Source organism: Schistocerca nitens, chromosome 2, assembly GCF_023898315.1.
Source record: "Schistocerca nitens isolate TAMUIC-IGC-003100 chromosome 2, iqSchNite1.1, whole genome shotgun sequence".
In the NCBI taxonomy this organism is placed as follows: domain Eukaryota; kingdom Metazoa; phylum Arthropoda; class Insecta; order Orthoptera; family Acrididae; genus Schistocerca; species Schistocerca nitens.
Window position 1 is genome coordinate 1,082,598,673 of NC_064615.1, and position 25,794 is coordinate 1,082,624,466.

Sequence of the window (25,794 nt, forward strand, 5' to 3'; positions counted from 1 at the left end):
GAAGTAATACAGAATGCTACGCTTATAACGTACGTTGTTGTTCTACATTGTTTAGCTTTGGTATTTACAGGGTCACAGAGAAAGCAACCATATGTGGCTAAGTTCAAAGAAATAGTATGAACAGCACTCGAGATATTCATACCAAATAAATTAATAAGAGACGGAACTGATCCCCCATTGTACACTAAACACGACAGAAAGCTGTTGCAGGAGCACCGCAAAAGGCAATCTCCAAGATTGGTGAAGTTTTACTGAGGCTCTAAATTTGGTACGGATTTCAATGCTTATTACATTTAATAGTTTCCACAACGAAACTCGCTCTAGAAATGTGGCGGAAAATCCAAAGACATACTGGTCCCACGATAAGTAAACCAGCGGAAAGGCTCAGTAAGTACCTTTACTGCGCGACAGCGACGGTAATGTTACTGATGACAGTGCCACTGAAGTGGAGTTAGTAAATGCATTTTCTGAAATTCCTACACCAAAGAAGACGAAGTGAATATTCCAGAATTCGAAATGAGAAGAGCTGCAAACATAATTTAGAAGTAGATATCCCTGGTGCTGCAAAGCAACTGAAATTACAATGTCAGTGACAGAGGAAATGATCAAGTATATTTTCAAAAAGCCTCTAGTCTATAAGAAAAGTAGGTCTAATACATTTGTTTCTGATGTTCTTTAGTAACAATTAATTTTCAGAAGTAAGCTCCTTGCTTTTACTGACCTGTTTAAAGACAATCAACAATTTAGTAAGAAAATTTAATTTTTAAAGGACTATACCTAAATGTACTTAAGTAGATTTACATCTACAATAAATGTTTGCAGCTAAAAATATTTGAGGTGCCACAATTGTTAACCTTAGGATCAGATCAATTTTGGGATGTCAATTTTAGGTGCAATTCAAAGGTTCAGTTCTCATTTTCTTTTACAAAAGCGTATACTATCAGTTTAACAAACCATGATATTTTAGGTGATGGTTGCGATTCTGAAGCTTCAGAAAATTATTTTAGAACTCACAATTATTTACTAGTATGGCCATAATATTGGAAGGTAGAAAAAAAGTTATCTTAACGTGACAACAATAGGGATACTTTTGTGAGGCTTGAAACACTTTTTAATTTTTACATTAAAGGCTGATTCGCATCACACTTTGCACAGGCTTTGGACCGTGAAAATGATAAATGACCATTTACCATTCTGGAATGTGTAAAATCAGCCTAAACACGCTAAACTAATGTACACACTTTTTACAATTACAACTTAATATTAGCTCCGATAATGCTGCTTCAATGTTTTAATAATTTTATCTCAGTAATCTGCGAGGACTCAGTGGTATTCATTTTTAACGTATTTTAGTCCAGTTTCTGAATATGGGCTATGGCTTTCAAGCAAGGCCTAATGTTGCCAGTCTCTTCATAATTCTTTACGATTCTCTCTATCCTGTCGTCCAGCTTCAAGTACTTCTTCTTCCTCTTCTTACCTTCAAGATTCATTTCCAATTTCATGTACATGCAGTCTGTGAGCTCTGCTTCCTTTTTCAAGCACTCCACCAAATAGTTGATTCTAGGGTGAGGGGTTCCAATAATACTATTTATTTTGTTGTGCCACCCTTCAATAGCATTAGTCGTTCGGTGCCTTTTTCCGTAACAGTCCCACATTTCTATTGTGATATCCTCATTCTCTAGCCAGTTATCCACAAAGCAGTCAAAAAATTCAGATAACCTTCCGTTATCAGAAGCTTCTGCATGAATCTCAATCCATCCATTCTTTACGTCCTCTGGTTTTACAACTGCCAGCGCTGCACACATGCTGACGTGACGTCTTAAATCCCCGTTCTAGCGGTACTCCTCAGTCAGACCGAGAACTCGTATTCTTCTCCATAAACTCTTCTTCATATGGAAACAGAATCCATTTATTTCAGTTGTGGGAAAAACTTGACGAATGGCCGATATCGCAGCTGCCTCAAAGTCCACCTTTACTTGTTTAGGACACGACTCAGAGACTGCCTGTTTTATCAGACGAAACAGACGAACAAATTTATCTTTCTTCTTATTAGGGAGCAGTGCAAATACAGTAGGAAGAATGTTTGTTTCTTTAATCGGACCTCCTAAGTCTACGTGTATGGCGTAGATCTGTGCAAACTGCTTGCTGCATCTCTTAAATTTTACATCCATAAAAAAGTGGGAACATGTTTTTAAACTTTCTTTTCCTTCGCTTCCCCTAAAAATCATTATTCTCATCTCTAATCTATCGTCTTCCAGAAGAAAACTACTACCATCTCCCATCCATTTTAATAGATCTTCATGAAGATCAATTTCGTAAGAGTTCTTAGGCTCTTGTTGGTTCGCCCGCTCTTGACTCCACCGACGACGCATGGTTCTCTTCATAGATTCTGAATTAGGCATCACCGTAGCAAAGTCATAAACTTTATTACGTAGATTTCCCATTCCATCCGCGTATATCTCCGAAAACTTTGTAGTTTCTTCTCGAGACCTTCTCTTCGCCCTTTCCACTTGCTTTCTCACTTTCAGAACCGCATCGTCAGGTGGTCCACAGAGATGTTCTAATACGTTCAACACTTCTCCATTCCTCGAAAGCAATTTTTCCTTGCAATGACCCGCTTTTCGGCGTAAGCACATCCATGTAACAACACCTTCTTTAGATTACCTCTGTCTAAGATACGCGTTACGCATAACCTTTGTAATGAGCAGGAGGCCTGCCGTTGTTCGTTGTAATAACTTCCATACTAATGGTCACGTTAGGAACTTCGAAAGCAGACTGGGCGGAGGAGGAGGAGGAGGAGGAGGAGGAGGAGGAGGAGGAGGGGGGGGGGGGAGACACGGGACCCAACCCTTCGGAGCAGGTGAACTCGTGGCAAATGTGCGGCGTGGCAAATGTCCAGACACCCATGGCCCACATTCACATCCAAATGTCCCAAAAATGTGGATACTTGATGACTCGACCAGGTGAACAAATGGAAACCCTCAACGAGGTCACTTTCAATGTTAATAACAAAGTCTGCAACGTCTGTTTGTCCTTTACAGTGATCGCTAAACGTCCCTTATGTACACTACCAGGCTGCCCATTATGTACCCTACCACGCCTGTTAACAACACTAAACACGAACAAACTAGTGCACTCTCATGGTCATTCTATCAGTCACAGTGAAACGCAACTCCAGTCATTTGCATACAAACCAATGATTTGTCTATACAGGGTGTATCAAAAAGGATTGCGCAAACTTACACGGCTGAAAGTACACGATAATAGAAGCACAAATGTCAAGTAAACATGGGCTCTAAAACGCATACCTTAAGAGCTATGAGATATTCTTGATTTTCAATATTGTGAAACAAATCTCTTCTACTGCAAGCTCTTTGCTTTCCATATTTTGGGAAGGGGTAGTATGGACCAAACCAAGAAAAAAATGTCCAATAAACATGTGCTCTAAAATGCCTACCTTAAAAGTTACGAGCACTTGTTCATTAGAAGAGTTGTGTTCCAAAGTAGCAAAGATGAACAGGTGCTCATAGCTCTTAAGGAATGCATTTTAGAGCACATGTTTACTGGTCATTTTTTCTTTTTTTGATCCATACTATCACTTCCCAAAATATGGAAAGCAAAGAACTTGCAGTAGAAGAGATTTGTTTCACAATATTGAAAATCAAGAATATATCATAGCGTTTTAGAGCCCATGTTTGTGCTTCTATTATCGTGTACTTTCAGTCGTGAAAGTCTGCGGCATCCTTTTTGATACACCCTGTATACAAAGTTACACTGACATCTGAGCATGCGCAGCTCGTGGTCTAAAAAAAAAAGTGACTAGTGTTGCTGCCTCTGGATCACGGGGTCCCGGGTTCGATTCCCGGCCGGGTTGGGGATTTTCTCTCCCCGGGGACTCGGTGTTTGTATTGTCCTCATGGTTTCAGCATCATCATTCGTGACAGTGGCTAGATTAGACTGTGAAAAAGATTGGACTGCGTAAAAATTGGGACTTCGTAAGGGCGCTGATGACCGCGCTGTGGAGTGCCCCACAAACCAAACATCATAACGTCTGACCATGTCTTCTCGGTGCTATAGTTGTTTTGCCAGGCACTGTATATACTTCACATGGCCATCATCTTGTCACAAATATTTCTTATTTTACTCTTTGGGGGACATGAACAACTGATGTTAAAATTTTCCATGATGAGTAAAGATGCTCCAGTTGTACTTGACAAATCGTTTGTTTACAATGTTATTCCAAATTATGCTGCAATGCTCCTTCAGACATGCATGCCTGTGTTATTCCGAATTATGACGCAATGTTCTTTCGGATATGCATGCACGTCCAAAGGAACAGGCACTGCGACGACTACAACCATTACGAAGTACATGAAATGTATCCGCAGTTGCGAATATGTACTGCTGTCACCTGTACAATGGAATGACGACAGTGAAAAATTTGTGCCGGACGTGAACTCAGCCTTCCCGCTTATCCCGAGATGTCACGTTGCCATTTGGCTATCCGAGCACCACTAACGGCCAGACGACATATCGAAGTTTGGGTCTGGGCAGTGAGTCGTGCTCGGATAGCCAAATAGTAGCCGGCACGGTAGCTCAGCGTGTTCGGTCAGGGAGCCGGTTGGCCTCTGTAATAAAAAACTGAGTGGAGGATCAACCACCGAACTCGAACAGGATGTCTTGCGACGTCCGCAACGACCAAACACAACGATCAATAATGAAGAAAATGCAAAAGCCGGCACGGTAGCTCAGCGTGTTCGGTCAGATGGTTACGTGCCCTCTGTAATTAAAAAACTGAGTCAATCGATCAACAACGAACATAAATGGATGTCTTACGACGTCCGCCCCGAGCAGATGCAACGAACAAAAGCGAACAAAATGAGGCCGGCACGGTAGCTCAGCGTGTTCGGTCAGAAGGTTAGCTACCCTCTGTAACAAAAAACTGAGTTGATCGATCAACGACGAACTTAAACGGGTGTCTTACGACGTCCGCCCCGAACAGATGCAACGAACGAAAACGAACAAAATGAGATTAAAAAAAATGTGGTTAGCGTTAAAGCCCCGTAATCGCTGGGTCACTGGATCGAGTCCCGCTCGTCAGTTGCCGGCACGGTAGCTCAGCGTGTTCGGTCAGAGGTTTAGCTGCCCTCTGTAATAAAAAAACTGAGTTAACCGATGAACAACGAACTTAAACGGATGTCTTACGATGTCCGCCCCGAGCAGATGTAAAAAACAAAAGCGAACAAAATGAGGCCGGCACAGTAGCTCAGCGTGTTCGGTCAGAGGGTTCGCTGCCCTCTGTAATAAAAAAACTGAGTGAATGGATCAATAACGAACTTCAACGGGCGTCAGGAGACGTCCGCCACGAACAATTGAAACGAACAGTAACGAACAAAATGAGATTTGAAAAAAAAAATAGTAGGGCGATCGTTAGCGATAAGTGCGAATCTGGGTTCGAGTCCCGGTCTGGCACAAATTTTCAATGTCATCATTCCAATACAGAACTGACGGTTTTTCATATTCGCAACTGCGAATACATTTCGTGTAATCCTTTATTCGGATAAAATGGTACACACGACCTGGACGACCTGGGCCTCAGGACATAGATTCCATCTTCTGACATTTGATTCCGTACCAGAAAATCGTATCAGTCATACAAAAAAAGTACAGCAAATTTATCAAATAGCATGCGAGATCCAGTGTGGGTAAGGTATGAAAAGGTTCTCTGTCATCCAGTACCACACGGGCCATACAAGTGCCATATAATTGCCTGGCCAATCACATGTCGGACGCCAGCAAGACTGGACAACAGACTGGTTGACTCAGAGAACATTTTGATGTCACACACACACACACGCACACACGGAATCTGACACTTTACTTGATAAATTTGGTAAATTTTTTACATGAGTGGTACGATTTTCTCATACACTATCAAGCGACTGAAGATGGAAGTTACATCCTGAAACCCGTTCCGTGTGTACAATTTTATCCAAGTAAAATATTTATCAAGTATAATCGGTGTGGATTCATTCATCATGAAAAAATCACTAATTTTATCTTTTTAATTTTTTTCGTATTCAGAGAGAAAACTACGTAATGAGATGGCTGAAGAGTGACAGTTTGGATGATTCTAGCCCGCCCCAGTAAGGGAAATGTAAACGCCCTTAATTAATAAAAAAAAACATGTAAGAGAGTGAGTCAACTGAAAACCTTAAATACTTATTTTCTTAGAAGTGATTTATTGAACGAATGTGGAAGATAGGTGGTATCTTTTCGGATGTAGTGCACCTGATGTTCAACGCACTTCCTCCAGGACACAGGAAGTGCATCAATTCCTCTGGAAAAAAATTCTTTTGGGCAAAGTTGCTTTCCCCAGTCGCTTGTCATAAACAGTGCACTGAGTCATGACTAATGTTTATATGCACAGCTATTTCACTCACGATCGCAAGGCACCACAATAGCTTGTGCTGCTGTAATACATTCACATGTCACAACGTACTGCCAACACACAAATGAATTAAAGACATTAGCTCCTGGTGGACACTGATTTGTGTCAATGGGGCAAGTTGAAAATTTGTACTGGACTGGGATTCGAAAGCATGTCTCCAGCTTACTAGGCAGACGCACTGAACACAATGCCATCCGGACACAGTGGTCACCACAACTGCATGGACGACCCCAGCACGCCTCCCGTCAGACGCAAATTCTCAACTTGTACCACACACTGCCTACACAGTGCCCCTTCTCATTAGCCTCATTACTCGTGGCATCTCGCCAATTCCTGAAAGAACCAAGCGAGGTGGCACAGTGATTAGAACACTGAACTCGCATTCGGTAGGACGACGGTTCAAACCCGCGTCCGGCCATCCTGATTTAGGTTTTCCGTGATTTCCCTAAATCGCTTCAGGCAAATGCTGGGATGGTTCCTTTGAAAGAGCACGGCTGATTTCCTTTCCTATCCTTTCCTAATCCGATAGGACCGATGACCTCACTGTTTGGCCCCTCCCCTGAATAACCAACCAACCAACCCATAAGAGTTCGAGCTTCGTGTGCATCTGCACTGAAAGGATTATTGGCGGTCATTAACTGAATTATACAGGGTGTCCCAATCAAACCTCCCTGATTTCAAAGACCCTGAGAAAAAAAACCACAGTAGATACGACAATGAAAAATGCACCATATTGTAGAGCATCTCAAAGAATTTATTTATTTATCACCAATAAAACTCTGCATGTGAACCACTTGTAGCACAAAGAATATCGAGTCTATATTCAATTTCTTGCCAAGTTCTTTGTAACATTTCCTCTGTTATTTTTGCAATCGCATTAGCGATACGATGTCACAACGTAGGAATATCATCCACTTTGGTCGCATACATGCGGTCCTTCACGAGTCCCCACATGAAGAAATCAGGCGACGTGATGTCGGGTGAACGTGGTAGCCAGGTGATGGGTCTTCCCTGTCCGATCCAACGATTGGGAAATTTCCTATCCAGGAACTTGCGAACAGCCATTGACCACTGCGACGGAGCTCCATCTTATTGAAAAAAATGTTGGTTTGCAAGTCTTGTATCTGAGGGTACACAAACTGCTCCAACATGTCCAGATACACTGACTCATTCACTGTTTGTTCCGCAAAGAAGAACGGTCCAACAATCCTGTCGTGCATTAGCCCCCACCAGACGTTTACTTTAGGGCTATCATGAACATTTTCAATGACAACGTGCGGATTTTGCGAACCCCAAATCCGAACATCATGCCTATTAACCCTTCCTGATAGATGAAGGGTTGCCTCATCTGAGAATCTTTCCAGGAAGCTGGCATCCATATCAATACGCTGCAGCATATCTGCAGCAAACTGTTGTCGGCGTGGTTTGTCGTTCGGCGTCAGAGGTTGCAGAACTTGCACTTTGTAAGCACACATACGAAGACGCTTGTTAACTACACGATGCACTGATGACCACGCTGTTTAGCGCCCGAAAACCTCAAACCTCAAACTACACGATGCAATGTTGATCGAGGTACATCAAGTTGCCTATATGCTTGACGAATTACGTGGGCTTCTGAGAAACGTTCGTCTTATGTCCTCCACTGTCTCTTCTGAAACTCCAAAATGTGCACCGCCAGAATGTTTCAGGACACTTCCTGTTGCCAGAAACTTTCTATAACATTCCTAATTGTTTTCATATCAGGTGGATCACATTCATACACACCGATAATTTCTTTGCACAGAAATCGGCGATTTTGTTTCTGCAAACCGCACTAATGCTTGCGCGCACTGCTGAGAAGTCGCCATTTTCGCTTCATGCGACCATGCTGCACTCTGGCGACGATACTTGGTACTTCTGAAGCGGGAATATAAATTCTTTGAGATGCTCTACAATGTGGTGCATTTTTCACTGTCGCATCTGCTGCGGTTTTTCTCTCCTGGGTCCTTGAAATCAGGGAGGTTTGAGTGGGACACCCTGTATTGTGGTGTCTGTTCTTTCGGACATTTCCAAAAGAATAGACAGCATATACGCAGTGAAGTGCCTGGCCTGGGTGGGAGGCTTCGCGGCGTTCCTATGCTTCCTACTCCATTCGTACTCCTATTGCAGTCATAAACACGCCTCACCTTCACTCCTCACAAGGGAACCTCCCCATCGCACCCCCCTCAGATTTAGTTATAAGTTGGCACAGTGGATAGGCCTTGATAAACTGAACACAGATCAATTGAGAAAACAGGAAGAAGTTGTGTGGAACTGTGAAAAAATAAGCAAAATATACAAACTGAGTAGTCCACGGGTCGCATAGGCAACATCATGGACAAAATGAGCTCAGGAGCGTCGTGGTCCCGTGATAGCGTGAGCAGCTGCTGAACGAGAGGTCCTTGGTTCAAGTCTTCCCTCGAGTGAAAATTTTATTTTCTTTATTTTTGCATAGTTATTATCTGTCCGTTCGTTCATTGACGTCTTTGTTCACTGTAATAAGTTTAGTGTCTGTGTTTTGCGACCGCATCGCAAAACCGTGCGATTAGTAGACGAAAGGACGTGCCTCTCCAATCGGAACCGAAAACATTTGATCGCAAGGTCATAGGTCAACCGATTCCTCCACAGGAAAACACATCTGATATATTCTATACGACACGTGACGGCATGTGCGTCACATGACAGGAATATGTTGTCGACCCACCTAACTTGTACACTTGGCGAAGGGGTAAAAAGATTCTTCTACCTTGCCCGATTTAGGTTTTTCTTGTGGATGCGATAATCACTCCCAAAAAAGTGATGAAAACATAAGAGTTTGTCACATAAACTGATATTAAAAAATTAAAGTTTTCACTCGACGGTAGACTTGAACCTAGGACCTTTCGTTCCGCAGCTGCTCACGTTACCACGAGACCACGGTGCTCCTGCGTTCTCAGTCTCCTTGACATTGCATATCTTCCCATGAACTACTCAGTTTGTATATTTTGCTTATTTTTTCACAGTTCCACACAACTTCTTCCTGTTTTCTCAGTTGATCTGTTTTCAGTTTTTCAAGGTCTATCCACTGTGCCAACTTATAACTAAATCTGAGGGGGGTGCGATGGGGAGGTTCCCTTGTCAGAAAGCGTATGAGTGAACGCCGTTCTTCGTTGGTGCTTGCCGCAATTGTGGTAGCCGCAGTAGACAGGTATTGTGGCAGCGTTTTGCTTGCCTGCAGTATGCTGTCACTTAGGTTTACTTTAAAGCAGTGATACGTTACAGAACAGAACTTTTATTACGTTGTTAATGTTTTCATTTGACTCGCCTCGCGCAACACGGTTGGTTGGTTGGTTTGGGGAAGGAGACCAGACAGCGAGGTCATCGGTCTCATCGGATTAGGGAAGGAAGTCGGCCGTGCCCTTTGAAAGGAACCATCCCGGCATTTGCCTGGAGCGATTTAGGGAAATCACGGAAAACCTAAATCAGGATGGCCGGACGCGGGATTGAACCGTCGTCCTCCCGAATGCGAGTCCAGTGTCTAACCACTGCGCCACCTCGCTCGGTCGCGCAACACGGGAACCGGTCTAAAGGCCAAGTCACTGGAAGGGTAGAAGACGAAGGTACTGACCCATCAGCATGGCGGCCCAGGTGGCGTTGACGCTGAACTGGTTCTCGATGAGCTTGGGCAGGAAGGCGGCGAAGCCGGCGATGAGCAGGCCCTCGCTGGCGCCGGCCAGGTTCAGGAAGAAGAAGGTGGGGTTGGCCACGAGGTGTCGCAGCGCGCGCGGCATCTCGCGCACCTTGCTGAACGCCTCCACGCGGCAGTTGCCGTGCGCCTCCGACACCTTCTGCGCGCGCAGCGCCGCCGAACCTGTGCAAAAAAGGACTTGTAAATGAAGTCCAGCAGGCGCGCGACTCTGTGGCAGAGCCGCTTTATATTAAAAGATATTTTTCAGTAATGGATTACAGATTGGGCGAATATCAAGCTGTTTTTTTTTTTTTTGGTCCAGAATCACAATTACTACCATTCCTTAAAGCATGTACCTTTCCTCCTGACTCACCGGAAAGGCTCAAAATCATGAAAAGTTCAGTTTTTACTTTTTTGCGTTTTCTGAATCTGCAGACTGTTACCTTTTAATAGAAGACTACAACTATTTTTAAAAATTTTTTTGAAATGTGTTCTACATGGGCGTGACCCACTGTGGCGCTGTTAAACTGCTGTCAAATGGTGTTATTATTAACGTCCGTGTTCATCAGGTACATTTTAGTGATGTGAGATAAAGTATGTGTTGTGGCTAACCTGTGATGGTTCAATATATATCGCTGGTGTGATTGTCGATTGTTTCATGTTTATTTACTCTGTCGTTATCTCGAAAATATTCGTAATTAATTCTGTTTCTTGAGTCTCTGTTTTGTTGAAATATAATAATGAATAAAAGTAAAGTTATTAGAAATCCTCTGAAGGCTTTTAAGAAAAGGAGAAATGTTGGAAAGCCAAAGGTATGTGTTATTACTGTAAACAATAAAGACGATGAAAATCCCCAACATAGCTTGTGTCCCAAAGAAGAAGACAGTTGATGTAAATATAACAAAGAATTGCTAACTGGTGAAGTGTACACTCATAAGCATAGTCTGCCTCATGCAATAATGGAGGTGATAAAACCTATTTTCAGAGACTTAGCAGCACCTGAACTGTTGAAAAAGTGTATTCACGGAAAAACTCAAAACCCCAATGAAAGTGTAAATAGTGTTATATGGTCGAGAATCCCCAAGACTGTATTTGTTGGAATAGAAACACTTCACTTTGGTGTGTATGATGCTGTTGCGACTTTCAATGATGGCAACATTGTAAGGTGCAAGGTACTTAGAAATATGGGAATGAAGATAGGTTCTAACATGGTACGAGCGATGCTTGCTTTAGACAAGGAACGCCTTCGGGCTGCAGACAGGGCTGCAAAGAGTCTAGAAATACAAGCAAGAGTAAACAGGAGGAGGAACAAGAGGAAGCTGGAGGAGGAGTTTGCAGAGGATGAAGATAATCCATCCTATGGACCTGGAATGCACTAAAAAGTTAATCCAATCTTTGTCGCTCGATTCCCAAAACTTTTATTTTCTCATACTAATTACATGTTTTCTAAGGATCTTCCAAACATATTTGTTTCAAACTTTCAGTAAATGTTACACAGTACCTTCTGCATAATTTAACACAGCCTTTTTCCAAAAAACTGTATATTTTTGAATATATAAATAAAAAATTGCAAAAAATGTTGTGAATTTTCATTACAATTGAAAAAAAAATCATCTTTAATAACTGAACTAAAATTTTGTAAAATCCCTGTGTTAAGTTGTAGCCCATATTCCAATAAATAATCTGTAAAAAGTTCAACTTCCTACCTCAAATACTTTGTGAGGAAAGATGTAATTTATAAGCGTTATTTCAACATTGCAAGTATAGGGCGTTCCGGAGCACCTTAAGGGTCTATCAAAAAGTTTCCGTTTGAACGCCGTAGAGTGCAGGTTCGGTGTGCCAATCAGGCGCCGTGTTGAAGATGCCCATTTGGTATAACACCGTGTACTGTTGCATGTAAAAGTCTCTAACTGCCTAACGCACATCCTAGCCCGACAGGAATCGTCGACCCTTCATGACCTTTATAAGAGAGCGTAGGCGTGATAATTGTATAATCTCGTGGGAAGAGATCAAGTCTACATGCCGTCCGTAGCGGTAGCGTTACCGCCTACTGCGCAAGGGGGCCCGGATTCGATTCCCGGCAGGGGGCTGGGTGTTATGTGTCCATCATCATTGACACGCAAGTCGCCGAAGTAGCGTCAACTAAAAAGACTTGCAATACGGCGGCCGAACCCCGAAGGGAATATTCCGGCCAATAAATGCCATACGGCGTGTGCTCGAGTGTCACCCACTTGACTTGGCGTAACTTCTGCGTTACGACATCTGCGATATGGGGATGTGCGTTATCATGAAGCAGCGGCAACCCTTGTCGCACAATCCACAGCGGTTGACTTCGACAGACATGCTGCCCCATACACACTCTTCATTCTCCGATTGATGTCTACCGTCGTTTTTCCTTCGGCAGCCAAGAGAAGAATAGAAGTACGTTGTTCCCGTTTGGATGCATCTGGTAACAACGTCGACATAGCTAACGTTTCCGAAATTACGGCACGCACGTCGGAAAGACATGAATGTCACACTAATCCCTTGCCCCAAATGTCGGTGATTGCATACCCCACATGCAGTCGCGCTACGTTGTGTGTACGTTGCAGCACACGGGAACGATTTAATCACCCCTTATGTTGAGGCAGAAATATTCATTATATTTTTGATCATTTATCAATAATGTTAGTGTGACCCAGAAAATTAAAAGACATGTAAACCGAAAATTTCTAAGAACATCATAAAACCCTGTTGGTTATTAACAGAAACATTCAGCAGAAATGTCACCGAATAATGCTCTTCAATGTGGCCTTACAGGATATAAACTTTAAAAACAGTTGTTCAATTTTTAACACTTATTTTGGTTACAAAACGTCTCATCACATTATGTTAATGGATTTTATGAGTTATTTTCATGCTTGCTATTTTTTCCGGTGTTGGTTGGCGTATTTAAACTTCAATAAATTCGTTTATTAAAACTAGGTATTTGTGTTGTTTGGGTGAGACCCAACTCGCGCCAGACAACCTCTTAAAACAACCTTCCAAAACAACTTCTCAAAGCAAGCTCAAACTGGCTGGTAGAACCGCTTCTTGACAGTGTACAGCTGAATTCAAATTGTCCACGTCTTTCCAGTGTGACACACCATTGTATTTCTTCATTCGTAAGTCTATAACTTCAGCTCTGTTTGACACCATGAATTTAGAGAAGGTCCCGGTTCCTAGAGTGGAGAACTTTTGTATCTTGAAACTTCTCAGTTTTTTCATCTCTTCATCTCTTCTATTGCAAAGAATGTTATCTTCTGTTTTCTGTTTCTTACACCTCTTGCTGTCCCCCCCTCCGACACACGCACACACACACACACACACACACACACACACAGCCGCGGTCGCCTATGCCTACTGACAGAACTTCTCGACTTTCAAGGTCCAGGTTTCGTGACCATCTGTCAGTTGTGGGGCAAGAAACCTGTCAGTATACCAGCTCACACAGCAGCGAACACAGTTATTCGGACAGTCAAATGGAAACTTGTCTGTATACCAGCTTGCATATCTACAGCACAGAATACAGTTATTCTGAATGTATACGGGACTATCAAATGAAAACCGAACATCCGCCACAACGAAACCATAGAATGGTCACATTCAAAAGTAATCACCACATTCGTTAAGACATTTATCCCTCTGGGAGACGAAACGACCAATTCCCGTTTCTAGAAAGCGGTCGGCAGCTGACGGGTCCACAATCGCACCCACTCTTGCACCTCCTCGTCCGACTGAAGCCGACGTCAACGGTGAAAGATCTGGGCTGTACGGAGGACTTTGCACCGATCCTCAGCCAAATCACTGAAATATAGCCTTCGTCCGATAAACAGTGTATGTGCACCCGTTATCGTACAACAGGACGATTCCGTCCGACAGTATTCCTGCACACTTTGACTTCATGGCATGCTGCAGTTTCTGCAAATTGTCTTGGTACCGCTGAGCACTGATTGTGGTTCCCCTCTCGAGGAACTCATTCAGAGGGGCCCTGCAGTCGAAGAAAAAGGTTATCATGAAATTAAGTGATGCCACAATTTCGATCCCAAGGAAGTGACAAATCTAACAGTGGAAACAGCCCACCTCGCCCCAACCACAGAAATCCAAAGCTGTTCACACACGTTCCGGTAATGTCATGGTGACCTCCTTCGACTCCAAGGGCCCTCCGCTCGTCGAGTTCTTCGAGAGTGGAACCAAAATCAATGTGCAGCGCTATGAAGACACTTTGCAGAAACTGAAGTGAAAACGCGCAGGAAATGTTGTCGGACGGAATCATCTGATGATGATGCCGACGCAGACACTGTCAGTCGGACGATGCGATCTGGTTGAGAAACACTGGGACATCCTGCGCACAGACCGGACCCTTCACCGCGTGACCTTCACATCTTTGGTGACCTGAAGAAAGACACGCATGGACGTAGGTTTCAGTGGCGCTGTTGTGGATCCGTCACAGACCGACCGCGTTCTACGAAACAGTAATTGATCGTCTCTTCTCCAAATGGGATACATTTCTTAATGCGTATTCTGATTACTTTTGAATGGAACAGTTCCATGGTTCCGTTCTGGTGGGTGTTTGGTTTTCATTTGACTGCGCCTCATATGCCTAATCGGGACTCGCAATGTGGTATACATGCCAGAGTGGTTCCAGTCTCGTAGTGTCCGAAATGAAAGTATTCAAATTGGTTCCTTACTGAGAAGTGCCTTTCGTGCGTGGTGTTCAACGAGTAAGTGGCTTTATTTGTTCATGAGACTCAGAAAATATTAGATACAGGCTCCCAGGTAGATGCCATTTTCCTCGACTTCCGGAAGGCGTTCGATACAGTTCCGCACTGTCGCCTGATAAACAGAGTAAGAGCCTACGGAATATCAGACCAGCTGTACGGCTGGATTGAAGAGTTTTTAGCAAACAGAACACAGCATGTTGGTATCAATGGAGAGACGTCTACAGACGTTAAAGTAGCCTCTGGTGTGCCACAGGGGAGCTTTATGGGATCATTACTTTTTACAATATATATAAATGACCTAGTAGATAGTGTCGAAAGTTCCATGCGGCTTTTCGCGGATGATGCTGCAGTATACAGAGAAGTTGCAGCATTAGAAAATTGCAGCGAAATGCAGTAACATCTGCAGCGGATAGGCACTTGGTGCAGAGAGTGGTAACTGACCCTTAACATAAACAAATGTAATGTTTTGCGAATACATAGAAAGAAGGATCCTTTATTGTATGATTATATGATAGCGGAACAAACACTGGTAGCAGTTACTTCTGTAAAATATCAGGGAGTATGCGTGCGGAACGATTTGAAGTGAAATGATCATATAAAATTAATTGTTGGTAAGGCGGGTACCAGGTTGAGATTCATTGGGAGAGTCCTTAGAAAATGTAGTCCATCAACAAAGGAGGTGGCTTACAAAACACTCGTTCGACCTATACTTGAGTATCGCTCATCAGTGTGGGATCCGTACCAGGTCGGGTTGACAGAGGAGATAGAGAAGATCCAAAGAAGAGCGGCGCGTTTCGTCACAGGGTTATTTGGTAAGCGTGATAGCGTTACGGGGATGTTTAGCAAACTCAAGTGGCAGACTCTGCAAGAGAGGCGCTCTGCATCGCGGTGTAGCTTGCTCGCCAGGTTTCGAGAGGGTGCGTTTCTGGATGAGGTATCGAATATATTGCTTCCCCCTACCTATACCTGCCGAGGAGATCACGAATGTAAAATTAGAGGGATTCAAGCGCGCACGGAAGTTTTCCGGCAGTCGTTGTTCCCGCGAACCATACGCGACTGGAACAGGAAAGGGAGGTAATGAGAGTGGCACGTACAGTGCCCTCCGCCACACACCGTTGGGTGGCTTGCGGAGTATAAATGTAGATGTAGATGTAAGAGCGACTTACCCGGTAGGGCCGGCGGGAAGGCGAGCAGCGGCACGGCGAGGGCGAGGCAGACGAAGGCGGCCAGCACGAAGCCGATCCACCACGCGCCCACCCACACATTGCTGTCCTGCGTCAGGCCCATCCTGCAACAACAGCAACACGGCAACCATGTCAGCAGCGCTGTTAGTCTCCAGTTACCACCTGCTGCGCCGCCAACGTGCCAGTAGACTGAGGTGTGATACAAAATGACACAGTAACAATACACACAACACGACAAAGAAAAACTTAGTTGGTGGCGATTGAATAGTCTCGTGCTTGTGCCAGTGGAAGTCGTCGACAGTCACGATAACAAAGGTTTTTTAAGTATACAAAGGAAATTCTAGAAAAAGTTCTGCTATTTTTCAGGGATGTAGAGAAACTGTTAAGGCAGGTTCTCACTCAAAATGGTTGAAAATTCGATTTTTTAATTCCATTTCATGAAGGGTATATGTTTCTAGAATGTTGGGACGAAAAGCCATTTTTAATCCGTGCGCTACAAAAGTTTTTACAGCCCATTGTTCTAAGTAGTGTCACGGCCACTGTGGCACGCTCTCAGCCGGAAACGCCCATCTCAGAAAACTTGTTGTGCCTTAACACACGTTTACAAAATGAGTTATAATCCAGTATTCGTGCAAACATATTCGTCGAAAAAGATGGCGAACAACGTGTGCAAGCTGCCGAACACAGCACGTTCAACTCAGCCAGGTCGGCTTTTCTCTCCCAGAAGAATGAGAGAAGTGCCCTCCATGTACAATTCGAGTTATAGGAAGGGTTGCTATACGGTCCTGCAGTTGCAGCCTAAACGTAAGTAAAAGTACTTTTTTTGGTCAAATTTTGGTCGAAACTGATCAAAAAATAATTTTTGGTCCAGCAAAATGGATTGGCCATTTTGGACTTCGGATTTTGCAAATCTAACTTCAGATTTGTGTTCAGCGACGTCAAAAATGTCTAATAACATGTAGTTTTTATGCAAATTGAACTAACAATAAATATAAAAAGTTTTTCCTAGACTTTAAACAGGTGTTTCTCGAGAAACGATTTTTCAAAACTGTGTGCAACATAAAATAAAAAAATGTTCAAGCTATTAACTTCTAATTTTGACTGCCCTAAAGTAAACACTTTTCTTGGGAGGCTATACCTGTAATATATGAAATTTGTTGTTAATAACTGTTTTTTGTAAAGCATAAAGAGTGAAACAAACTCCCAAAAGTCGAACTCAAAGTTGGAGTTAGCACCATAACGTTAAATTTAAGGTTATTTCATTGTGGATAGGTATAAGCTCCGATACATTTAATGTAGTATCGACTGATGTTATCCATATTTTATTTCAGATAACTCCTGAGGGGATTGCACGCAATCTGCGTACTTCCAACTCGCAGGCCCTTGATCAAACCATAATTACGGGCGCCATTTTGTTTTTTGTTTTGAGAATCTAAAATAAAGTTCAAAATCTGCTCTAGCATAATCCCCAAACAGATCCTTTGTATGTCTTTAAACTGTCTCAAAAAATATTTCTGAATTTTGCCTATATTTTGCTCATTTGAATCAGAACTTGGCCTTAATACGGTAGTGTGATTATAGGTTTCCCCGACCACAAAAGTCTCGGGTATTCATCAGGGTGTCATTGTCCAAAAGTTACGGTATTTCGGCAAGCCGATTTCTTGCCATCTTGATGCTTAGTGATATCTGCTAGATGCCGCCTTTATATCCTCTCCCTCACTTCCGCCGTGTCCAGTCAGCCGCGGACCTGGTGCGGTGGTGGGGAAAGACGTCGGGCGTCGATCCAGGGTCCTCGGTAGCGCAGCGGCCGGCGCCGGATGCGGATTTCTGCTGGCTTGGCGACAATGCTTCTTCGTCCAATCCCAGAAGGTCTTGGATTGTTGCGACAACTTGGGATCGTCATAATTCATGGGATGTCTGTCAGATATGCAGCGCTCTGCCACGGTGGGCTTTGTCAGCTTAACGTTGTCAGTGTGGCGTTTACGCTGAGTGCAATTCTCCTGGATCGTCCGAACAGTCTGGCCTACATAAGCTTCCCACACTGACTGGTGGACGGAACACGCAGCTGACGTTATGTTTCCGGAGTATTCTTCCGATTTTTGCTGAAGTGTTCCCAATATATGGAATAATCGCCGTCGCAGCCGCTTTATCTTCGTCTTCTCTCTTTTATTCTCAAAGAAGCTGTAGAGATCCGACTGCAGGCAGACTATTAAATAAGGTTTTCAATTAAGCAAGACTGGGACCCAACCTTGAGCATTACCAAAGCACAATGGCATTCTACGTGGACGCCCGCTCCCGTCATGACAACTGAAGATGACGTAGAAGCAATGTCACCACGCCAGCAGCAATCAGCGCCCGCATCGGTCGCGACGCTACTGAAGAAGGTGGATCGTCTCTCGACGTTGCACTTCCCCCACCACCGCACCAGTTCCACGCCCAGTGGTGGTGGTGGTGGGGGGGGGGAGCGGCTGGAGACGGCGGGAGGTGTTTGATTGGGGGAAGGTGGCAAAGATCCAATATTACTCACGTATCAGTCATTAGAAACAGCTGAAGAAGGCAAGAAGTCGGCGTGACGAAATACCCGCCTTTCGGACGACGACGCCGCCCGGCTGAATACCCGAGAAGATTTCAATGTTAATACGGTTCTTGGCCCCATTTTTGTGAGAGGCGCTTCCTCTAATCCCTAGTTAGCACGCACACGCTTCTCTCGGATTCCGAGTCAGGCTTGGCAGCCAATCAAAACGGAGCTCCGCTAAAAACTACCGCCAAGTGCGAATTCTCCCAGTTATACGATTTTTCAACGCCAAAAGCGTTAAACCGATTGAAATTCATCGCCAGTTGAGGAAATGTTATGGACCGTCGTGCGTGGATGTCACAAACTTTCGCAACTGGTATGGAGAGTTTACAGCCAGTCGTACCGAAATTCACAACGAAGAAAGGAGCCAGACAGTCAATTTCTGATGGCACAGCTGAGAAAGTTGAGAAAGTCACGCGTAAAGATCGGACGGTCACGCTCAATGCTCTCTGCATTTTGGCTCCTGAGCTTACACGAAACACTATCTCCAGGATTTTAACGGAAGAGTTGGAATATCGCGAGGCGTGAGCAAGATGGGTACCGCGTATGCTGACCACAAACGGCAATGACTTGATTCTTCCGCGAATCTCTTTGCCGCTATGCGGTCGAAGAGGACAACGTCTTGGACTCGATTGTCACGAGTGACGAAACCTGGACATTCCGCTCTATACCTGGGACAAAACAACAGTCATGCGAGTAGCGGCATCCCTGTTCGCCCAAACCGCGAAAGTCATGGTAAAGTCACGGCAAATGTGTTCTGAGACTGTAAGGGGCTACAGTAGTCTACTTTCTGCCTGCTGAGACAACATCAAACGCTGACGGGTAATGTGCCCTCCGCCACACACCGTTGGGTGGCTTGCGGAGTATGAATGTAGATGTAGATGTAGAAAAAACTCACCAGGACAGTTCAGAATCTGGGAACAGAAATGTCGAGCATGAGCATAAGCATTCTGCAGAAATATGCACGCCCACACTTCGCCTGTCAAATCGTCGATCTCCTGCTAAACTTTGGGTGAAACGTCATCACCCACACACCATATAGTCCCGACCTGGCACCGAACGACTACCACGTTCCCCAAGTTGAAGGAGCGTTTGTCGGACGGCGGTTCTGCTCCAGCGACGAGGCGAAAGGTGAGATTCTATGCTTCCCGAACGGCTCGCCGGCGAGCTAGTATGTAATAGAACCCAGTGTGTTGTCCTCGACGGCGAGTGTTCATCAGAGATGAGGGTATCGTTAGGAGTACACCAGGATGTGATAGAACCGCTGTTGTTTTCTATACACATAAATAATTTGGCCGACAGGCTGGGCAGCAATCTGCGGTTGTTTGCTGATGATTCTGCGGTGTACGGTAAGGTGTCGAAGTTGAGTGACTGTAGGAAGATACAGGACGACTTAGACAATATTTCCAGTAGGTGTGATGAATGGCAGCTAGCCCTAATTATGGAATAATGTAAGTTAATGCGGGTGACTAGGACGAACAAACTTGGAATGTTCGGATAAAGTATTATTAGTGTCCTGTTTGAGAGAGTCAAGTCGTTTAAATACCTGGGCCTAACGTTGCAAAGTGATATGAAATTGAACGAGCATGTTAGAACCGTAGCAGGGAAGGCGTATGCTCGACTTCGTTTTATTGGGAGAATTTTAGGAAAGAATGGTTCACCTGTAAAGGAGACCGCAGATAGGACGCTGGTGTGATCTATTCGTGAGTACTTCTCGCGTGTTTAGAGTTCGTACCAGGTCGGATTGAAGGAAGACACCGAAGCAATCCAGAGGCGGGCCGCTGGATTTGTTACCGATAGGTTTGAACAACTCGTAAGTGTTACGGAGATCACACGGGAAATCAAATGGGAATCCCTGGAGGGGAGGCGACGTTCTTTAAGAGAAACACTATCTAGAACCGGCATTTGAAGCTGACTGCCAAACGGTTCTACTGCCGCCAACATAAACTGCTCGTTAAGACCAGGAAGATAAGACACGAGAAATTACAGCTCATACGGAGGCATATAGATGTTTTTCCCTCGCTCTTTTTGCGAGTGGAAAAGGAAAGGAAATGACTAGTGGTCGTAAAAGGTACCCTCCACCACGCACCGTACGGTGGCTTGCGGAGTATATGTATAGATGCAGATGTGGACGTGAGCGCCGTAGAACTGCCACAATGTTTACAAAAATGCATTGACGGAAATGGCGATTATACAGAAAAATAAATCGTTCTTCCAACCTTTAAAATGATGTAACTATTATAGAAAATAAGCGGTTGATTGTAAATCTAAAAATGGAGGACCCTGTACTTTTGGGATTGCCCTCGTAGAGTGGATAGTGAGGATACGATTAAAGCTGCTATTTCCGACAGGTGGTAACTGATGACGAGTCTATCGTGTGTGCGGCACTTGCTAAATAGTGTTGCGGGAAGGCAGCTGCGTATGCGGCTAATGGACTGTGTTTATTGTTTCTCAGGTTTTAAACCAATAAATATAAGGTAAGCGCTAAAGCGTACGGCTTCTTAATGGTGTGCAGATATCTTCAAGTGCTTACGAGAGTATGAATAAAGAAGGAGAGGTGAATGTTACACATGTTTAGCATAATGGCTACTTTGTGGCGTGTGCTGCCACCCGCAGTTTCCGTGATTCGGACATGTTGTGCTAGTCGTGGAGTGTGACATTTCACCCCCATCCTCGGGAGAGATGTCACCGTTTTATTTAGGTAAAATGATGAATTTTGTTCCTCACTTAGACTTATTTTCATGAGCAATGCCCCGAAAGACTTAATTTTCATAAGAAATGCCTGGATCGTATGTAATAACATCAAACAAAGGGCAGTGCTCTGAAGGATCACTACAAACGGCTATGGAGCATGTAAGGAATGTTGAATGAATAAATTGTCTTAGAGCTTCCAAAGAATATGGCATCCCATACAGAAGACTGAAACCCCGTCTGGTGAAGAACGATGAAAACATGCATGCAATGGGCTCACAAAGTAAGCAGTATTATATTGATTATAATGTTATCCTTAATTAAGGAGCAAAATAAGTATAGTTTTTAGCCATAAAAATGTACTGAATTAAAAGTTAATGATTCACAGTCAAATATTTGAAAATAATTAAAGCAGTCTAGATCGCGAGCACATTTGTTCAAAGGTGACCAATTCGATTATTACACGATCATCCTCAGACTTAGCTGTAATATAGTACAGGATGTAAATTAATTAAGGGGATACGCTAAAAGAAAATTGGCTATAGAATTACAAAACGTAGAGGTAACCATTTTGAAGAACACTGGCTATGAATGGAGCACGAGCCGCTGAATGACAGTAATCAACTGCTGGAGAGAACAGTACAGCTATTTCTTAAATAGTGGAGGCTTCTATTTCCGAAATGTAATTTGTCCCGTGCGTCTTGGCCCAACTACCATTCCTCATTCATAGTCTACGCGATACTACTGCTATCTGTATACAGGGTGTTACAAAAAGGTACGGCCAAACTTTCTGGAAACATTCCTCACACACAAAGAAAGAAAATGTTACGTGGACATGTGTCCGGAAACGCTTACTTTCCATGTTAGAGCGCATTTTATTACTTCTCTTCAAATCACATTAATCATGGAATGGAAACACACAGCAACAGAACGTACCAGCGTGACTTCCAACACTTTGTTACAGGAAATGTTCAAAATGTCCTCCGTTAGCGAGGATACATGCATCCACCCTCCGTCGCATGGAATCCCTGATGCGCTGATGCAGCCCTGGAGAATGGCGTATTGTATCACAGCCGTCCACAATACGAGCACGAAGAGTCTCTACATTTGGTACCGGGGCTGCGTAGACAAGAGCTTTCAAATGCCCCCATAAATGAAAGTCAAGAGGGTTGAGGTCAGGAGAGCTTGGAGGCCATGGAATTGGTCCGCCTTTACCAATCCATCGGTTCCGAATCTGTTGTTGAGAAGCGTACGAACACTTCGACTGAAATGTGCAAGAGCTCCATCGTGCATGAACCACGTGTTGTGTCGTACTTGTAAAGGCACATGTTCTAGCAGCACAGGTAGAGTATCCCATATGAAATCATGATAACGTGCTCCATTGAGCGTAGGTGGAAGAACATGGGGCCCAATCAAGACATCACCAACAATACCTGCCCAAACGTTCACTGTGTTGATGACGTGATTTCACAATTGCGTGCGGATTCTCGTCAGCCAACACATGTTGATTGTGAAAATTTACAATTTGATCACGTTGGAATGAAGCCTCACCCGTAAATAGAACATTTGCACTGAAATGAGAATTGCCACATTGTTGGATGAACCATTCGCAGAAGTGTACCCGTGGAGGCCAATCAGCTGCTGATAGTGCCTGCACACGCTGTACATGTTACGGAAATAACTGGTTCTCCCGTAGCACTCTCCATACCGTGACGTGGTCAACGTTACCTTGTACAGCAGCAACTTCTCTGACGCTGACATTAGGGTTATCGTCAACTGCACGAAGAATTGCCTCGTCCATTGCAGGTGTCCTCGTCGTTCTAGATCTTCCCTAGTCGCGAGTCATAGGCTGGAATGTTCCGTGCTCCCTAAGACGCCGATCAATTGCTTCGAACCTCTTCCTGTCGGGACACCTTCGTTCTGGAAATCTGTCTCGATACAAACGTACCGCGCCACGGCTATTGCCCTGTGCTAATCCATACATCAAATGGGCATCTGCCAACTCCGCATTTGTAGACATTGCACTGACTGTAGAACCAAGTTCGTGATGAACACTAACCTGTTGATGCTACGTACTGATGTGCTTGATGCTAGTACTGTAGAGCGATGAGTCGCATTTCAACACAAGCACCGAAGTCAACATTACCTTCCTTCAATTGGGCCAACTGGCGGTGCATCGAGGAGTACAGTACATACTGACGAAACTAAAATGAGCTCTAACGTGGAAATTAAGCGTTTCCGGACACATGTCCACATAACATCATTTCTTTATTTGTGTGTGAGGAATGTTTCCTGAAAGTTTGGCCGTACCTTTTTGTAACACCCTGTATGTGCGTATCGCTATCTCACAACTTCCGTCCCATCTCACAACTTCCGGCCCCTCAGCGTATACTGACCTCTGTTTATGTCGTATGTGGTACACACACAGGAGCAAGACAATGCAGCGAAGATTCCAGTGGACGGAGTGTCTCAGAGTAGCCTGCAGTTCGCTTTGTTGCAGCTTTCAGTAGTTATGTAAGTCACTTTATGCAAACCAAACAGGGATAACTGAGACATAATGCGGCTGGTGGTACGACGGAAGCAGGATGTACGTGTAATTCTTCGAAAAATCAGGAAGACCACCATGTCGTTATTTTAGATCTGCTTACTTGGTAATAATAATGAATTAAATACGAGGTCTGGTCAAAAAAATTCCGGAACATTCGTCATTTCGCACCAATGGTGTGTTGAAGCGAAATGTGGTTGGCATCCCCGTACAACAGTCTGGATGATTGACTGATCTGGCCTTGTAACATTAACCAAAACGGCCTTGCTGTGCTGGTACTGCGAACGGCTGAAAGCAAGGGGAAACTACAGCCGTAATTTTTTCCCGAGGACATGCAGCTTTACTGTATGATTAAATGATGATGGCGTCCTCTTGGGTAAAATATTCCGGAGGTAAAATAGTCCCCCATTTGGATCTCCGGGCGGGGACTACTCAAGAGGACGTCGTTATCAGGAGAAAGAAAACTGGCGTTCTACGGATCGGAGCGTGGAATGTCAGATCCCTTAATCGGGCAGGTAGGTTAGAAAATTTAAAAAGGGAAATGGATCGGTTAAAGTTAGATATAGTGGGAATTAGTGAAGTTCGGTGGCAGGAGGAACAAGACTTTTGGTCAGGTGATTACAGGGTTATAAATAAAAAATCAAATAGGGGTAATGCAGGAGTAGGTTTAATAATGAATAAAAAAAATAGGAGTGCGGGTTAGCTACAACAAACAGCATAGTGAACGCATTATTGTGGCCAAGATAGACACAAAGCCCATGCCTACTACAGTAGTAAAAGTTTATATGCCAACTAGCTCTGCAGATGATGAAGAAATTGATGAAATGTATGACGACATAAAAGAAATTATTCAGGTAGTGAAGGGAGACGAAAATTTAATAGTCATGGGTGACTGGAATTCGTCAGTAGGAAAAGGGAGAGAAGGAAACATAGTAGGTGAATATGGATTGGGGGGAAGAAATGAAAGAGGAAGCCGCCTTGTAGAATTTTGCACAGAGCATAACTTAATCATAGCTAACACTTGGTTCAAGAATCATAAAAGAAAGTTGTATACCTGGAAGAATCCTGGAGATACTAAAAGGTATCAGATAGATTATAGAATGGTAAGACAGAGATTTAGGAACCAGATTTTAAATTGTAAGGCATTTCCAGGGGCAGATGTGGATTCTGACCACAATCTATTGGTTATGAACTGCAGATTGAAACTGAAGAAACTGCAAAAAAGTGGGAATTTAAGGAGATGGGACCTGGATAAACTGACTAAACCAGAGGTTGTAGAGAGTTTCAGGGAGAGCATAAGGAAACAATTGACAGGAATGGGGGAAAGAAATACAGTAGAAGAAGAATGGGTAGCTTTGAGGGATGAAGTAGTGAAGGCAGCAGAGGATCAAGTAGGTAAAAAGACGAGGGCTAATAGAAATCCTTGGGTAAAAGAAGAAATATTGAATTTAATTGATGAAAGGAGAAAATATAAAAATGCAGTAAATGATGCAGGCAAAAAGGAATACAAACGTCTCAAAAATGAGATCAACAGGAAGTGCAAAATCGCTAAGCAGGAATGGCTAGAGGACAAATGTAAGGATGTAGAGGCTTGTCTCACTAGGGGTAAGATAGATACTGTCTACAGGAAAATTAAAGAGACCTTTGGAGAGAAGAGAACCACTTGTATGAATATCAAGAGCTCAGATGGCAACCCAGTTCTAAGCAAAGAAGGGAAGGCAGAAATGTGGAAGGAGTATATAGAGGGTCTATACAGGGGTGATGTTCTTGAGGACAATATTATGGAAATGGAAGAGGATGTAGATGAAGACGAAATGGGAGATAAGATACTGCGTGAAGAGTTTGACAGAGCACTGAAAGACCTGAGTCGAAACAAGGCCCCAGGAGTAGACAACATTCCATTAGAACTACTGATGGCCTT

General features: G+C 43.8%; 1 protein-coding gene across 1 annotated transcript in view; it reads right to left on the reverse strand.

The window, feature by feature from the left end:
• The window catches only part of LOC126237477 (solute carrier organic anion transporter family member 4A1), a 1,087,525-nt gene that overhangs the window by 91,152 nt on the left and 970,579 nt on the right, over window positions 1-25,794 (reverse strand). Inside the window, exons 8-9 of the mRNA XM_049947621.1 lie at window positions 16,045-16,166; window positions 10,077-10,319 (exon numbers count right to left, since the gene is read on the reverse strand). Of these exons, the coding sequence (XP_049803578.1) occupies window positions 10,077-10,319; window positions 16,045-16,166 (365 nt within the window). The remainder of the gene's footprint in view (window positions 1-10,076; window positions 10,320-16,044; window positions 16,167-25,794) is intronic.